The 18,954-nt window shown below is 43.7% G+C and overlaps 1 protein-coding gene across 1 annotated transcript; it reads right to left on the bottom strand.

The window, feature by feature from the left end:
* Positions 1-2,855: 2,855 nt before the first annotated feature.
* On the bottom strand, positions 2,856-15,865 carry LOC139240606 (probable G-protein coupled receptor 139). Its single transcript, XM_070869160.1, has 2 exons — positions 15,655-15,865; positions 2,856-3,757 (listed from the first exon to the last, which is right to left on the bottom strand). Exons 1-2 carry the CDS (start codon positions 15,833-15,835, stop codon positions 2,856-2,858), a joined length of 1,083 nt encoding a protein of 360 aa, XP_070725261.1. The 5' UTR covers positions 15,836-15,865.
* Positions 15,866-18,954: the final 3,089 nt, after the last annotated feature.

Raw genomic sequence — 18,954 nt, 5'->3', positions numbered from 1 at the left:
CAGTGTACACAGTGTGTAAGTGAACGTGTTGTCATTCACCATGATCACTGGCCCCTCACAGCGTGCCAAATGTAAACTTTGTTTATGTGGGCCTCTTAATATTCACCTAGATCACTGCCCCCTCATAGGGAGCCCAGTGTAGACATTGTGTGAGTGAGTTAGTTAAAATACAGCAGGAGCACTGGGCCTGTCACAGGGAGCCCAGAGCAGACAGTGTGAGTGAGCGTGTTAATATTAGCTGGATCAGCAGTATTCACTGGGAGACCAGTATACACAATATGTGAGTTAGTGTGTTAATATTCACCAGGAGCACTGGCCCGTCACAGGGAGCCCAGTGTAGATTGTGTGAGTGAGCGAGTTAACATTAGCTGGATCACTGGTGCCTCACAGTGAGCCCAGTGTACACAATGTATCCGTGAGCCTGTTAATATTCACGTGGATCACTGGTCAGTAATTGGGAGCCCAGTGTAGGCGCTGTTTGACTGAGCTTATTAAAATTCACCCGGATCACTGGTCCGTCAATGTGAGTCCAGTGGAAAAACTGTGTGGGTGAGTGTGTTAATATTCACACTGATTACCGAACCCTCGAAGGAAGCTGGTGTAGAGGGTGTGAGAGGGAGTGTGTTAATATTCATCTGCATCCCCCACCGGGAGTCCAGTGTAAAGTGTGTTCGAGTAAGCCTATTAATATTCACCCGGATCACTGGCTGCTCACAGCGAGCCCAATTAGACAGTGTGTGAATGAGCATTTTGTTATTCACTCGGATCACTGCCACTCTCAGTGAGTCCAGTGTCGACAGTGTGTGAGTGAGCATGTTAATATTCACCCTGATCACTGGCCCCACACAGCGAACGTAGTGTAGACAGTGTGTGAGTGAGCATATTAATATTCACCCTGATCACTGGCCCCACACAGCGAATGCAGTGTAGACAGTGTGTGAGTGAGTGTGTTAATATTCACTCTGATCACAGACCTCACAAAGGGAGCCCAGTGCAGACAGTGTGTAGTGAGTGTGTTAATATTCACCCTGATCACAGGCCTCAGACAGGGAGCCCAGTGTAGACAGTGTATGAGTGAATGTGTCAATATTCATCCTGATCACATGTCTCACACACGGAGCCCAGTGTAGACTGTGTGTGAGTGAGTGTGTAAATATTCACCATGATCACAGGCTTCACACAGGGACCCAGTTTAGACAGTGTGTAAGTGAGTGTGTTAATATTCACCTGGCTCACAGGCCTCACACAGGGAGCTCAGTGTAGATAGTGCGTGAGTGAGTGTGTTAATATTCACCCTGATCACAGGCCTCACACAGGGAGCCCAGTGTAGACAGTGTGTGAGTCAGTGTGTTAATATTCACCGGGATCACAGGCCTCACACAGGGAGCCCAGTGTAGACAGTGTGTGAGTTAGTGTGTTAATATTCACCCTGATCTCAGGCCTCATCACAGTGAGCCCAGTGTAGACAGTGTGTGAGTGACTGTGTTAATATTCACCCTGATCACAGGCCTCACACATGGAGCCCAGTGTAGACAGTGTGTCACCGAGTGTGTAAATTTTCACCATGATCACAGGCTTCACACAGGGAGCCCAGTGTAGAAAGTGTGCAGTGAGTGTGTTAATATTCATCCTGATCACATGTCTCACACACGGAGACCAATGTAGACTATGTGTGAGTGAGTGTGTAAATATTCATCATGATCACAGGCTTCACACAGGGACCCAGTTTAGACAGTGTGTGAGTGTGTGTGTTAATATTCACCGGGCTCACAGGCCTCACACAGGGAGCTCAGTGTAGATCGTGCGTGAGTGAGTGTGTTAATATTCACCCTGATCACAGGCCTCACACAGGGAGCCCAGTGTAGACAGTGTGTGAGTGAGTGTGTTAATATTCACCGGGATCACAGGCCTCACACAGGGAGCCCAGTGTAGACAGTGTGTGAGTGAGTGTGTTAATATTCACCGGGATCACAGGCCTCACACAGGGAGCCCAGTGTAGACAGTGTGTGAGTTAGTATGTTAATATTCACCCTGATCTCAGGCCTCATCACAGTGAGCCCAGTGTAGACAGTGTGTGAGTGACTGTGTTAATATTCACCCTGATCACAGGCCTCACACATGGAGCCCAGTGTAGACAGTGTGTCACCGAGTGTGTTAATATTCACCCTGATCACAGATCCCTCACAGAGCGAGCCCAGTGTAGACAGTGTGTGAGTGAGTGTGTTAATATTCACCCTGATCACAGGCCTCACACAGGGAGCCCAGTGTAGACAGTGTGTGAGTGAGTGTGTTAATATTCACCGGGATCACAGGCCTCACACAGGGAGCCCAGTGTAGACAGTGTGTGAGTTAGTATGTTAATATTCACCCTGATCTCAGGCCTCATCACAGTGAGCCCAGTGTAGACAGTGTGTGAGTGACTGTGTTAATATTCACCCTGATCACAGGCCTCACACATGGAGCCCAGTGTAGACAGTGTGTCACCGAGTGTGTTAATATTCACCCTGATCACAGATCCCTCACAGAGGGAGCATAGTGTAGACAGTGTGTGAGTGAGTGTGTTAATATTCACCCTGATCACAGGCCTCACACAGGGAGCCCAGTGTAGACAGTGTGTGAGTGAGTGTGTTAATATTCACCGGGATCACAGGCCTCACACAGGGAGCCCAGTGTAGACAGTGTGTGAGTGAGTTAATATTCACCCAAATCACTGGCCCCTCATAGGGATCCATGTGTAGTGTGTGCGATTGTCATTATTCACCCGGATCACTCGCCCAGTGGACGGGCGTGGGAGAGCAGCTCGCTAACAATATCACACCACATGGAGTCTGAGGCTCCAAAGTCTCTGCTTCTTCTCATCGTTTAATGAATTTCACAAGCACAGTAAAGGGATATTTTGCCAAATTCTTGAGCTGCACTCTGAACTTTGCCTGGGTCACGGCATAAATACCAGTGTTTGTGCAGCAACTCAGCATCTGCAGCATGAATCCAAGTGCACTGACATAATCAGGTATATTGACAGACTTATACCCGAACCACCACATCCGGTAATATATAGAATACAACATAAATACCGCCCATAACAGGATGAAATTTCCGGAGATAACAAACAGTGAAATTATCGATTTTTTGCGGCTCGCCATCTCTGGGTCTCTGGGCCTCTCCCCACTGCTGGGACCCCGGAGTCTCCTGCGGGCTCTGCTGGCCACTAAAATATGTCTGACGGTGACTGCATTGAGCAGCAGAATCAGAACAAACGGGACACCCGGGGTTAGGATATTATGTAGGAACTCGATTGCTGTCCAGACCGGCGAATACAGAACAGCCACTGATACAACACAAAACCAGGGGACGTTCACAAGCAAATACCAACGGTTCAGCATAAAATACCAGAAAATGTTTTTTAAACCGCTCAGTACAGTCACTGTTCCCAGAACCACAGCCGCTGTTTTCTTGGTGCAATATTTAGTTTTCAGCTTCTGACAACAAATGGCCACAAATCGATCAAAGGTGAAAGTGACGGTGAACCAGACAGAACAGTCTGTGACTGCATACAGCAGGACGGCGTGGATATTACACACGGGGAGGGACCGTACAAATTGAAACTGCCGCCAATAAACAACCGGAATGTGCCTCAATATCAGATCGAGGATAACGACCAGTAGATCGGCCACTGCCATGGCCACCAGGAACCGAGTTACACATTTGGAGAGACCGCACTTTCCCCGAGACAGGATCACAATCGTCACTAAGTTCACTGTGAGGGAGGGGAAAAAAAGCAGGAAAATTATATATCAGGTTGGGAGCAAGAGCAACAGTTTAATTAGATTTGGGGTGATGTCTGTAATGCATTACCATTATTAATCGATATCGTCAAGTATATTACCCGTGGAGCGGAATACAGGGTTTATTGTGGCATCAATAAAGGAAATAGCGATAAACGTAACATGAAACTAACAGACGTTTGATCAGTTAGAGATTATATGATAGATCTACCTTTAGCCCAGCAGGCAAAAGCACCGCCCGAGGTCCCAGGAACGCAAAGGACCCGAATCTCCCATGAAGCCTTGATGTCCCGGGACCAGTTGAGCGGTGCAGTTCGCTTCTGTCCCACTGTGTTAGGGAGGGGGAAATCCAGCTGGGATACCTGCTCCTGGTTAGAATATTCATTATACTTAGAACAGAAAATGAATGCAACAGCAAAATGCAGAAACTGCAAACTTGGCGTGCAATAATTACAGACAATTGTATTTAAAATATATGGATGTAATTTGACAATGCTAAGATAATAAATGCTAGCGCACTTCAGTTATAAATATAACTAGTTGTAAGAAGGTGTTGAAGTTTGAGCTTTCGGCATTTTTGTTGAAATACTCAAATTGTACCTGACTGAAGGGAAGATTTCCCAAATTACATTGCAAAGAATAGACATGAATTGTAATAAGTAGATATCGTTGATAATGCGCCATTAAATGCATTTATTCACATCAAAATCAGATGTCTTATCTCACAGGCAAAGAGCCGCCAAACGATTTTGTAAAGTATCTGAAGTCAAATGGAAGATTTATCCATGTACTTTTTCACCTGTTGGTGTTCACGTGTTCAGAGAATATTAGACGAGAAAATATGAACGTACTTTCTTATCCTCAGTACTTCAGTTAAAATCTGCAGGGATTGTGTATTTTGAAGTGCAGCAGAAGTCAACAGAGCATCACTCTGGGCCTCACTGAGCGATCGATTAAACTGTGAAAGACGGACAGGGGATACAATTGTAAAGTAAAATCATGGATTGGAAATAAAAGTATTGAAATAAGGCCGAATGAAGATTTTATGACAATGTAATTGATCCTCGTTATCCTGTTCCAGCCATTAGAAGCAATGCCACTAATGCAGAACTGGAGATGGTGGGACAGGAGACACTGACTGGAACTGAATGATTAGCGGATATTTCAGACATGTAAACCTGTGCCTATGATCTGCTAGCAAATTTCCCTGTGACTCTGTGTAAATAACCATACCGAACATTGGGTGAAAACAACTGCAATATAGTGCGGTTGCTGGAAATCTGAAATGGAAACAGGACATTTTGGAAATTCTCAGCATGTCACGCAGCATCGGTGGAGAGAGAAACAGAGTTAATGTTTCAGTTCCATGCCCTGTCATCATTAGGTGAAAAATCTTATGAACCAAGACAACATTATTCTGATCTGTTACACATTTTGAGTGCAGAAAACAGGCTGTAATTCGTTAAATAAAGAGTCTAGACCAATATAGTCGGCTGAGTTAAATATAGAACATTTGAATCTTGGTAACATTGAACAACGTTCAGAATCGATAACCGACAGCAGCGTGGATGGGATTGGGAATGACAAGGAGAGAAACACAATAAACATTATTTATAGCAACATTGCTGTGTAAATAGACTTAGCAGGGACACAAACAGAAGCAAGGATGTTCCAGTAATTTTAAACTACAACCCATGTTGTAAGAAAGAAGCAGTAACTAGAGCCACAGTGTACCATTAATAAGAGAGTATCCCACGGGTAATAGTAAGAATAATATTATAGTGTAACATGGTTTATAGAAATAATATAGGGACTGACATACTTACTAGTAACACCAACAATATCAAGGATGGGATAGTAAATATTTGGAGAATCATAGAATGTTTACAGCACAGAAGGATGTAATTCGGCCCCCGAACCCGTGCTAGCTCTGTTCAGTAGCACTTCAGGTCGTCCCAATCCCCCGCCCTCTCCCCGTAGCCCTGATTCATTTTATTTCAAGTAGTTACCCGATTCCCTTTTGAAAGCCACGATTTAATCTACCTCCACTATCATTTGAAGCAGCGCATTCCAGATCCTAACCACTCACTGTGTAAAAAATATTTAAGGTGAATGTCAGAAGAATCAAAGGCGACATGAGGAAACACTATTTATGCAGCAAGTGGTTGTAATCAAGAATGCACAGAGCCAGCACGGGCTTGAGGGGAAGAATGGATTCCTCCTGTGCGCTAACCATTCTATGATTCTATGTTTAATTTACCAATAATCTTATACCAGTGTAACTTTGCTCATGACATTGTGGCCATTGGAGCAAACCCTCATAATTTTGAACACTTCTATTCAATCTCCCTCTGAACGTCTCTACTATAAGTAAACCAAACCCAGCGTCTCTCGTCTCCCCACATAACTGAAATCCTCATCCCTGATGTCTATGATAAATTCTCTCCACACAAGCGGCAGACGATGACCACCTCCAACAAGCGATAGTCTAACTTCGTCCACGGGAAAATTCATCCCCGAATGCTCCACCATCAAAATCCTCAGGGTCGCCATTAATCAGAAACTTAACTGGACCAGCCACATGAATGTTGTGGCGACTACAGCAGGCCAGAGGCTGGGTATTCTGCAGTGACTCATGACTCCACCAAGTGTCTCCAGCACTTAAAGCACACAGTTACGTTATGGATTGCTATCTGTAGACATTCTTAGGACATGTGGGTAAAACCCTACTATTTCATATTAAATATTTCACAATACTATGGACAATTAAATATATTAAAAGGAGTCTGCAAGATAAGAGTTTCTAAAGTGTCATATTCATGACAAGATTGGTATCTGTGAATGAACATTAATGGTCGAATAATCTGTAAGAACTATATGAGGGCCTAGAATTTACGCTCTGAATTACCGATCCAAAACTATCTGTTCTGTGCGGCCCCCTTAGAGGATTTGAGTTTCATGGGTAGACTGGAGAAGCTGAGGTTGTTCTCCTTGGCACAGAGAAGATTGGGAGGAGATTTGAAAGAGGTGATCAGAATCAGGAGACGAATTTCAAGCCCGTGTTTTTAGAGTTTATTCTCCGTAAATGCATGTGTGACGGCTCTTGTCTCTTTCAAAAGACATGTGTGACTTGTCCTATCGCTTTTCTCGCCTGTGCGGCAGAAGAAGATACGAAATACGATCTGGAGTCATCATCATAGGTCGTCCCGAAAACGAGGATGACTTGCTTCCACAGCAGAAGGCTGAAATTCATAGATGTTTCAATGCAGCACCCGATGTTCCAGTCCTGAACTCCAGGGGTGGAAGATGCCTGTGCGTGGATGTTTTAACGTGTGATGACCGTGGCACATCAGCCATCACACGGGCTTGACAGACCTAGGTCTTTAACCAGTGGCAAGGGTTAACCAGGCCAACTGGAGACCTGCTCTGCTGCATGGACCTAGTGCACACACAAATTGCAGTGCAGTCAGGCCGTGCTGCCCCTAGCCCATTTGACACATTCTGCCTGCTCTGCCATTCAAGATCATGGCTAATCTTCTAACACAACTCCACTTTCTGGCACTATCCTCATATCCCGTAATTCTCCTAGTTGCCAAAAATATATCGAACTCTGTCAGGAATGTACTCAAAAACTCAGCATCCACATGCCTCTGGGATAGAAAATTCCAAAGATTCACAACCATTTGAGTGAAAAGATATCTCCTTATTTTAATCCTAAATGACCGAGCCATTCTTCTGAGACTGTGACCCCGTGTTTTAGATTGCCCAGCATTAACCCTGTCAAGACTGTTACGGGTTATATATTTTTCAATTAGATTACCACTCATTCTTCTAAACTCTATGAAATATAGGCCTAATCTACTCAAACGCTTCACATTGGACAATGCCCTCATGCCAGGTTCCAATCTAATGAACCTTCACTTCACTTAGGTAAGGTGACCAGACAAGGACACATTACACCAGAGTTGGCTAAATTGGACTGGGGAAATAGATTAAAGTTTAGGACGGTTGATAAACAGTGTCATAAATATAAGGAGATATTTCACAACTCTCAAGAAAAATATATTCCAGTGAGAAGAAAAGGGTGTAAAAGAAAAGCGAGCCATCTGTGTTTAACTAAAGAAATAAAGGACGGTATCCAATTAAAAACAAAGGCATACAAAGTGGCCAAAACTAGTGAGAGGACAGAATATTGGGAAGCTTTCAAAAATCAGCAAAGAATGACAATAAAACGAATGAGAAAGGGATGATAGATAACTAAATTAAACTAGCACTAAATATAAACAGATAGCAAGAATTTCTACAGGTAGATAAAAAGAAAAAGAGTGGCTAAAGGTAATCCGGGTCCCTTAGAGTATGAGACTGGGGAATTAGTAATGGGGAACATGGACAAGGCAGAAACTATTAACAAATATTTTGTATCAGTCTTTACGGTAGAGGATACAAACAAATTCCCAACAGTGGATAGTCAAGGGGCAAATGGGGTTGGAGGAACTTTACACAATCACAATCACTGAGGAGGTGGTACTCAGTAAGATAATAGGAATAAAGGCGGATAAAACCCCTGGACCTGATTGCTTGCATCCTCGGGTCTTCAGAGAAGTAGTGGCAGGGATAGTGGATGCATTGGTTGTAATTTAGAAAAATCACCTGGATTCTGGGGACGTCCCAGCAGATTGAAAAACTGCAAATGTAACGCCCCTTTTTAAAAAAGGAGGCAGACAAAAAGCAGGAAACTATAGACCAGTTAGCCTAACATCTGTGGCTGGGAAAATGTTGGAATCCATTATTAATCAAGCAGTAGCGGGACATTTTAAAAGCATAATTTGGTCAGACAGAGTTCGCATGGATTTATGAAAGGGAACTCATGTCTGACAAATTTGCTGGAATTATTTGAGGATGTAACGAACTGGGTGGATAACGGGGAATCAGTGGGTGTGGTGTATTTGGATTTCGAGAAGGAATTTGACAAGGTGCCAAATAAAAGGTTACTGCACAAGCTAAAAGTTCACGTTGTTGCGGGTAATAGAGTAGCAAGGATAGAGGATTGGCTAATTAAATGAAAACAGAGAGTCGGGATAATTGGTTAATTCTCGGGTTGGCAATCAGCAACTAATGGGGTGCTGCAGGGATCAGTGCTGGGAACCCAACTATTTACACTCTATATTAACTGCTTCGAAGAAAGGACCGAGTGTAATATATCCAAATATGCTGATGATATAAAGATGGGAGGAAAAGCAATGTGTGAGCAGGATTCAAAAAATCTGCCAAAGGACATAGACAGGCTAAGTGAGTGGGCACACATTTGGCAGATTTGGTATAATGTTGGAAAGTGTTGAGGCAGAAAAATGTCACAAGAAAGTTAGTATTTAAATGGAGAAAAAATGCAAAGTGCTGCAATACAGCGGGATCTGGCGTTACTTGTGCATGAAACAGCAAAGGTTAGTATGCAACCAAAGCAAGTGATGAGGAATGCCAAAGAAATCTCGGCTTTATTGCAAAGTTGATGGATTATAAAAGCAGGGAAGTCTTGCTACAGTTCCACAGGGTTTTGGTGACGCCACGCTTGGAATACTGCGTGCAGTTTTGGTTTCCATATTTATGAAAGAATATAATTGCTTTGGAGGCAGTTCAGAGAAGGTTCACTAGGTTGATTCCGGAGATGAGGGGGTTCACTTATAAGGAAAGGTTGAGTAGGTTGGGCCTCTACTCATTGGAATTCAGAAGAAAGAGAGGTGATCTTATCGAAATGCATAAGATTATGAGGGGGCTTGACAAGGTGGATGCAGAGAGGATGTTTCCACTGATGGGGGAGACTATAACTAGGGGGCATGGTCTTAGAATAAGGGGCCGTGCAATTTAAACTGAGATGAGGAGGAATTTCTTCTCTCAGCGGGTTGCAAATTTGTGGAATTCGCTGCCTTAGAGAGCTGCGGATGCCGGGACATTCAATACATTTAAGACAGAGATATATAATTTCTTAAACGATAAGTGAATAAGGGGTTATGGGGAGCGGGAAGGGAAGTGGAACTGATTCCATCATCGGATCAGCCCTGATCGTATTAATTGGCGGAGCAGGCTCGAAGGGTCGATTGGCCTACTCCTGTTCCTATTTCTTATGTTCTTATGTTTACCAAGTGTGGTATCACAAATGCCCTGTATAATTGTAGAGACGTGTCCTGTCTCTTTAAAGCGCCTATGTCACTGCTCCTGGCTCGTTAAACAGCCTGTGTGACTGGTACTGTCTCAGCAAAAAGCCTGTGTGACTAGCCCTTCTTTAAAAAAGCCTGTGTGACAGGTCCTGTCTCGTTTAAAAGCCTGTGAGACTGGTCCTGTCCCTATACAAAGCCTGTATGACTTGTGTAAAAATCCGTATTACTGGTTCTGTCTCTTTAAAAATCAAATGTGACTTGTCCTTTATCTTTAAAACGACAGTGACAGTGTTTCTGTGTCACTCCGCCCTGCTGTTTAGGGGCTCACTGCATGTTGTACAATTACTGACTGTTTGTCCGCCCTCCTGTTTTGAGGCACATTGCATGTTATACAATGAGAACCTTATCTCGAGTGGAGCCGTAATGTTTTTTTTTTAAAGAGGACGATGGATTTTGGGACGACAGGTGTGTCGATGGTGCAGAATTACTGAGATTAGTTCTGTGACACAGAAGTGGCTTCACAGAGTTGCGAAGACACCTTTGCTGGAAAATAGTGTTGATAATTGAAGACCTATGCCTAGAAATCCGTCATTCACTGCAGTACAACTAAATATCCGGTGCTGAGTGTAACGGGCGCCCGATCAGATACCGCCCGTTTAGCTCCACTGCCCGGACAAATGTCTCCGTCCTTGTCTGCAGACCTCGGCAGATATCGAACATCACAGCGTGCTGATTAATTGGACTAAGATTTTGCCTCTCAAAGGCTTGGCTTGAAACCAATTCACAGTCATTTGTTATCCTCCGAGGTAAATTGTTCCAGGTGTGGGGAGATGTGAGTTAAATCTAAAAGTAATGATAACTATTTCTGTCTCAGCCAACACTCTGCTGCCCGTGTCCTAACTCACTCCAAGCCTAGCTCACCCAACCACCCCGCCCGTTGCTCGGTGACCGACAACGGTGCCCAGTCCGATAATGCCTCGATTTTAAACTTTTCATCCTCGTGTTCAAGGCCCAACTCATTGCCACATGTCCAGTAAAGGATTTGCATCCCGAAAATGCAAACGTTAGTTTTTTTATGTTTAGTATTTTACCATAAATACTTTTCACCCCCCGCCCCCAGGCAGCAATTGCATGCTTACAATTGGCATCAAGGGGATGAGGCACCCGGGAGGGGCTATAATTCAGCTCGGACTGCAGCACAAAACAACACCGACTCTAATTCTCCCCTCAAAGTCACACATCATCCAGACATCGACTTTTCCTTAAATCCATTCTTGGGATGAGGGCATCACTGGCAAGACCAGCATTTTTTGCCTATCCCTAATTGCCTTTGAGAAGATGGTGGTGAGCCACCTTATACAATTGAATGGCTTGCTCGACCATTTCAGAGTCAAGCACATTACTGTGGTCTGGAGTCACATTTTGGTCAGAATGGGTAAAGACAGCACATTTCCTTCCCAAAAGGACGTTAGTGAATCAGATCGTTTTTTTTTACTACAATCCATTAGTTTCATGGTTACCATGACTGATATTGCTTTTTAATCCTGATTTGTTTATTTAATTTAATTAAAATTCCCCCGAGTATGTGATTACTCTGATTCATTCATCCATGTATCTGGATTACTAGTCAAGCATCATAAGCACTATGCTACCATATGCTTCAAATCTCGCGTCGTTCCTTCATCGTCACTAGTTCAAAATCGTGAAATTCCTTCAGCATCAGCATTGTGTGAGCACCTTCACCACATGGACTGCAGCAGCTCTAGATGAACGCCAGCCATTTTCTCATGGGTAACTATGCATGTGCAATTAACACCGGCTGTAACAGCATCACACCTAGTCTGCAAGTAAATAAATCCAATAATAAAATGAGAATAAAATCAATGATTCTGAATTTCAGGAAGTCACAGACAGACTGTTGAATTGGGCAGACACATGGCAGATGCAATTTGGCACAGAAAAGTGTGAAGTGATAGATTTTGGTAGGAAATATGAGCAGAAGCAAACTAAACTAAACGGTAAAAGTTTAAAGTGGGTACAAGATCAGAGAGACATGGGGAATCCCTACAGAAATATTTGAAGGTGCTAGGACACGTTGCGATAGCTGTTAAAAAAGCATACGGAGTTCTTGGCTTTAAAACAGAGACATGGTGTAACACAAATCCACTACCGAACATCAACCTTTTAGAAATCATTTGCTCGGCCCCAGCTGGAGTGTTCCGTCTAATTCTGAGAAGGACATATTATCAATGATGTCAAGGATAAGAGTGGGTGCAGAGGATGCTACCAGAATGGCACGTGGGATGTGAGAATTAATAGAATCATAGAAATTTACAGCACAGAACGAGGCCATTCGGCCCTTCAAGTCTGCCACTGTCGACGAAGAGTTATCAACCTAATAACGGTTCAGGGGTTTTGGTTCATACCCTTGCAGGTTACCGCACTTCAAATGACTATACAAGAACTTTTTAAATGTAATAAGATTATCTGCCTCCACCATCATTTCAGGCAGTGATTTCCAGACCCACACCACACACTTGGTAATATAAAATCTGCTCAACTCCCTTCTAATCTTTCTATCAATTACCTTAAATATATGGCCACTGGTTACTGACCTCGCTGTTACTGGAAATTGCTCCTTCCAATCCACTATACGTCGGCCCTTCATCATTGTGTACACCTCAATGAAGATTCCCCTCACACTCCTCTGTTCCAAAGAAAACAGCGCCAGCCTGTCCAATATTTGCTCATAGATATAATTTTCTAGTTTTGTCAAAATCCTTTTAATTCTCGTCTGTACTCTCTCCAGTTCAAGCACATATTTCCTGTAATGCTCTGACAAGAATTGTACGCAAGAATTGAAGCTGTGGCCGAACTAATGATTTTTACAGTTCTAGCATAATCTATCTGCTCTTATATCCTTGGCTCGGCTAATAAAGGCAAGCATTCCATAGGTCATCTTAAACACCTGATCTGCCTGTCCTGGTACCTTCAGGGATCTGTGGGATGCACAACATGGTCCCGTTGTTCCTCTGCATTTCTCAGTATCCTACCATTTACTGTGTATTCCCTTGCCTTGTGAGCATTCCCCAAATGTATTACCTCTCACTTCTCCAGATTGAATTCCATGTGCCACTGCTTTGCCAACCTGACAAGTCCATTGATATCGTCCTGCAGTCTACAGCTATCTTACTCACTATCACTGACAAGGGTGGCGGTGCTGCTGTTTGGTGAACCGACCTCTATCTTGCAGAGGCTGATCTCGTAATCTCTGACACCTCATCCTACCTATTCCTGCACCATGACCCCACTACCGAACATCAAGCCACCATTTACCAGTCCGTCACTGACCTCATCTCATCTGGAACCTTACCTCCACAGCCAGCAACCTCATAGTTCCCCAAACCCGCTCAGCCCAGTTCTACCTCTTTCCCGAGATCCACAAACAGGACTTACCCGATAGACGCATCGTTGCAGCTGTTCTAGACCCATGGAATGGATTGCTTCCTTTGTCGACTCTACTTTTTCCCCCTTTGCTCCCTCTTCTCATCGACATTTGCGACTCCTTCGATGCCCTCTGTCACTTTAACAGTTTCCAGTTTTGTGGCAGCAACCATCTCCTTTTCACCATGGACGTCCAATCCCTCTGCATGTCCATCGCCCACCAGCATGGCCTGAGGGCGCTCTGCTCCTTCCTCAAGCAGCGGCCCAATCAGTTCCCCACCACCAATACCCTCTTCCACCTGACTGAACTTGTTGTCATCTTGAACAGTTCGTCTTTAACTCCCTTCAATTCCTCCAAATTAAAGGTGTTGCTACGCGAACCTGCATGGGTCCTTGCTATGCCTTCTGTTCACGGAAGATGTGGAATATTTTTTCCACTCCAAATCCGGTCCCCTCCCACACCAAGGTTTTCCGATAGATTGATGACTGTATCCATACCTTTTCCTGCTCTCGCCCTAAACTTGAACATTTTGTTCACTTTGCATCCAATTTCCACCCTTCCCTCAGCATAACATGATCCACCTCCGACCCTTCCGTTCCATTCCTCGACTTCTCTGTCTCCATTTCTGGTGATAGACTATTGACAAACATTGACTTTAAGCCCACTGACTCCCACAGCTACCTGGACTACACTTCCACCCACCTGGAATCCTGTAAGGACTCCATTCCATTCTCCCAGTTGCTCGATCTGCATCGCATCTGCTCTGACGATGCCACCTTCCAAACTATTGCCTCTGAAATATCTTCGTTCTTTTCTCAACCAAGGATTCCCATTCCCCATGGATAACATGGCTCTCTACCATGCCTATTCTACTTCGTGGACCTCTGCTCACACACTTTCCCCTCCCTCTTGGAACCTTCCCCTCTCTCTTAGAACCATGACAGGTCTCCCTTCGTCCTCACCTTTCACCCCACCAGCCTCCACGTTCAAGGGATCATCCTCCACCATTTCTGCTAGCTCCAGCGTGACCCACCACCAATCACATCTTCCCCTCCCACTCTCAGCATTCCGAAGGGATTGCTCCATCCGCAACACCCTGGTCCATTCCACAATCACGTCAAGCACCGCCTCCTCTTCCCATGGTACATTCCCGTGCAAGCACAGGAGATGCAATACCTGCCATCTTATCTCTTTCCTTCCTATTGTCCAGTGCCCCAAATATTCCTTCCAGGTGAAACAGCGATTTGTACTTCTTTCAATTTAGTAAACAATATTTGCTGCTCACGATATGGTCCCCGCAATATTGGGGAGACCACATGCAAATTGGGTGACTGCTTTTTAGAACACCTTCGTTCAGTCGGTATGTGTGACCCCAAACAACCATTCGCTTGTCACTTTAATTCTCGACTCCAGTCCCACCCTGATATGTCCATCCTCTGACTCTTGCACTGTTCCAATGAAGTTCAATGCAAGTTCAAGGAACCTCACCTTTCCTTTAAGAACTGTTATGCCCTCTGGATTCAAAATCGAGTTCAACAATTTTAGAGATTAACCTTTACCCATATTGTACTCTGATATATTTTTTCTCTCACTTTGTTTCCCACGGCAGCTTATAATTATCCTCCCCTTTGCATTCTATCTCAGCTAATCTTTTTCTAACTTCCGATACTATCATCTCAAGTTGGCCCATCATGCCTTTGGTCTCTCAAATCTCTCCTGTCTTCCACCCCATTACAGATCATCCATTTTGTTCTTTCCTTCCCTCCTCCTTTCAGTGATCCTTAACAATTTGATCATTTTGAACATTTGCCACTTCTGACGAAGGGTGAACGAACTGATATGTTACATCTGCTTCACTCCACAGATGCTGCCTGACCCGCTGAGATTTCCAGCCTTTTCTGTTCGTATTTCAGGTTCCAGCATCTGCATTGTTTTGCTTTCATATGATATGAGTTCGGAACTCTGCTCAGGTTCAAATAGATCGCTCAGGTTTTGAACAGTCTCGTTCAGACTCAGACATTTGCCAGTGAGGGGGCTGAGTTGTTTGATAGAATACCGAGTTTGTGACGAGGACTGAAGGCAATGACTTGGGTGCTCCAAGATTTAAATGACACACACAGTAATACAGTTAATCATGGTTTACAAATCTAATATTCGGTTATAGAGAATTACCAGGGACACCAATAGCAGCAAAGAGGGGTGAGTAAATTACAAGAACAGTGATACAGTTAGCAAAGGTTTGCAGAATTAACAGTTGGGCACAGAGACTTACCAGGAACACCAACAGCAGCAAGGAGCGGATAGTAAAGGTATTCAATAGTCTGAAGTACACCACTGATTCGCAATTCTAATGGCAATCTATCATAATTTGCAAAAAGATAGTTAAAAAGCAAGATGAAACTCCTGTCCATCGTTGTAATATTCCAATGCACTGTTTTCAGATTCCGATCCATTGCTGTATCATTCCAATCCAGTTTTTTCAGATTCTGTCTCCCTTTCTGTGGAGCAGCATGCAAACCCCTGATAGTGCTGGAGGGGATGCTCACACTGACACTATGGGAAAACACATTGAAAGGAGTCCTTTTTTAATAGAACAAGTAAAACCTGCACTGATACAATTAGTCTCTGTGGAGACTGACATTAGGTACAGTCACTGAACCAACAGTTTCTGTTACCCCGTGGAGACTGACATTAATTACAGTAAGTGAACAACCAGTTTCAGTTAACCCCTTTCAATCAGGGTTCTATATTAATGGCAGGGCTTCTTTTGATCGAGCATGATGGCCTGGAGATGTCTAAAGGCATAATCTCAAAGTTTGCAGATGATATGGAATTCAGAAATGTAGTAAACAGTGAGGAGGGGAGCAGAGTTCAGGGGAGCATAGAACGTCTGCTGAATTGGACAGACACACGACAGGTAAAATTTAACAAGTGTGAAGTGATAAATTTTGGGAGGAAAAATGAGGAGTGGCAATATAAACTGAATGGTGCAATTTTAAATAGGGTGCAGATAGACAGACTTAATTGTTTACGTATACTACTCCTTGAAAGACAACTTGATAAGATTGCAAAAAACGCATGCAGGATCTTTGACACTTTAAATAATCTGGTACGGCAGCATAGTGGTTATTTTACAGGACTAGCAATCCAGAGGCCCGGACTAAAAATCCAGAGACCTGAGTTGAAATCTCACCATGGCAGCTGTGGACCTTAAATGCAATTAAATAAACTGGAATGAAAAGATAATATCGGTAAGGGTGACCGTGCACCTACTGGATTGTAGCAAAAACCCATCTGTCATGCACTATCCCCATATGCCTTGATTGCCTTAATATCCAAACATCTAGCGATCTCTGTATTGACTATACTCAACGAATGAGCTTCAACAGACCCCTGGGGTAAGAATTCCAAACATTCACCATCCTCTGAGTGATGACATTTCTGCTCATCTCTGTCCCAAATGGCCGACCCCTTATTCTGAGACTGTGACCTCGTGTTCGAGAAACCCCATCCAGGGGAACCATCCTCCCTGTCTATGCTGTCAAGCCCTGTAAGAATTTGGTGTGTTTCAATCATTCTTCTAAACTTTAGAGAATATAGGCATAGTTTACTCAATCTCTCCACACGTGACAATCCCGCCATCCCAGGAATCAGCCTGGTGAACCTTCGCTGTATTCCCTCAATGCCATGTATGTCCTTCCTTTGGTACCTGCATGTTATCTTTTAGTGATTCGTATAAAAGGGCATCCAGGTCCCTATGAACACCAACTTTTCACAATCTCTCACCATTTAAATAACCCTCCAGTCTTCCATTTTGTTCCCCCAAGTAGACACATTCCCATGTCTCCACATTATCTTTCAATTTCCATGATCTTGGCCACTTACTTATCTTATCTATATCCCTTTGAAGCCTCTTTGCATCAACGTCACGGCTTACTTTCCCACCTAGCTTTGTATCATCAACAAACTTGTATATAGTACATTCGGAAGTCTCATCCAAATTATTGATATAGATTGTGAATAACTGAGACCCAAGCCCTGATCCTTGTGGTACACCATTAGTTACATCCTGCCAAGCCAAATATGACTGTTGTATTCCTGCGCTCTGTTTTTTTTCCCCCCGTTAAACAATCCTCAATCCATGCTGGAATATTACGACCAATCCCATGGGCCCTAATTTTTGTTTGATAGCATCTTGTGTGATACCTTATTGAATGCCTTCTGAAACTCCAAATATATCACATCTACTGCTCTCCCCCTTATCTATTCTGTTACTTACAACCTCAGAAATCTCAATCAGATGCGACAAACCTGATTTCCCTTTCATAATGATTGGAGGCCTAGATAGGAATGAGAATTTCGTCTGTCTACTGATTGTGAGGGGGTTTTCATGCTTAAGAACTGTACAATATTCCTACAGGGTACGGTCCACAATGAAAAGAAGAACTGGTAGCTGTAAGCAAAATGGAATGGAAGGGATTTGAGTTTAGGAGCAGGAAGGTCTCACTGCAGTTGTATAAGGCCTTGGTGAGGCCTCACCTTGAATACTGTGCACAGTTTTGTTCTCCTAATCTCAGGAAGGACATTCTTGCTATTGCGGGAGTGCAGCGAAGGTTCACCAGACTGATTCCCGGGATGGCAGGAGTGACACATGAAGAAAGAGTGGATCGACTAGGCTTATATTCACTGGGATTTAGAAGAATGAGAGGAGATCTCATAGAAACATATAAAATTCTGACGGGATTGGACAAGTTAAATGCAGGAAGAATGTTCCCGATGTTGGGGAAGTCCAGAAGCAGGGGATACAGTCTAAGTATGAGGGGTAAGCCATTTAGGACCGAGATGAGGAGAAACTTCTTCACTCAGAGCGTTGTTAACCTGTGGAATTTTCTACCACAGTAAGTTGTTGATGCCAGTTCTTTAGATATATTCAAGAGGGAGTTAGACATGGCCCTTGCGGCTAACGGGATCAGGGGGTATGTAGAGAAAGCAGGAATGGGGTACTGAAGTTGCATGATCAGCCGTAATCTTATTGAATGGTGGTGCAGATTCGAAGGGCCGAATGGCCTACTCCTGCACCTATTTTCTATATTTCTCTAAACCCTGTGTTCGCTCTTCCCAATCCTATTATTTTTTTCTAAGTGCCCTGTTACCAAGTCCTGACTAATATATTCTAGCTAACTTCTACTGATATCAGGCTAACTGCTTTGTAGTTCCCCGTTTTCTCTCCCCCTCCTTTCTTAAATAGGGGGGTGGGGATTACATTTGCTACCTTCCAATCCACAGGAAACATTCTAGAATCTATGGCAGTTTAGAAGATGAAAACCAATGCAGCCACTATCTCTATAACCATCGAATTCAAAACCCGAGGATGTAAGCCATCATGTCCACGGGATTTATCGGCTTTCAGTCCCACTAATTTCTCCAGTATTATTTTCTTTCAGTTACTCATTCTCACCAGAACCTTGGTTCACCACTATTTCTGCGAGGTTTTTTGTACCTTTTTTCATGAAGACACAAAGTATGTGTTTAATTGTTCTGCCATTTCGAATTACACGTTATAATTTCTCCT

This window comes from Pristiophorus japonicus, chromosome 32 (assembly GCF_044704955.1).
Source record: "Pristiophorus japonicus isolate sPriJap1 chromosome 32, sPriJap1.hap1, whole genome shotgun sequence".
Taxonomy (NCBI): Eukaryota; Metazoa; Chordata; class Chondrichthyes; family Pristiophoridae; genus Pristiophorus; species Pristiophorus japonicus.
The sequence above is the reverse complement of the archived record's forward strand: the minus strand, read 5'-3'. Positions and strand labels throughout refer to the sequence as shown.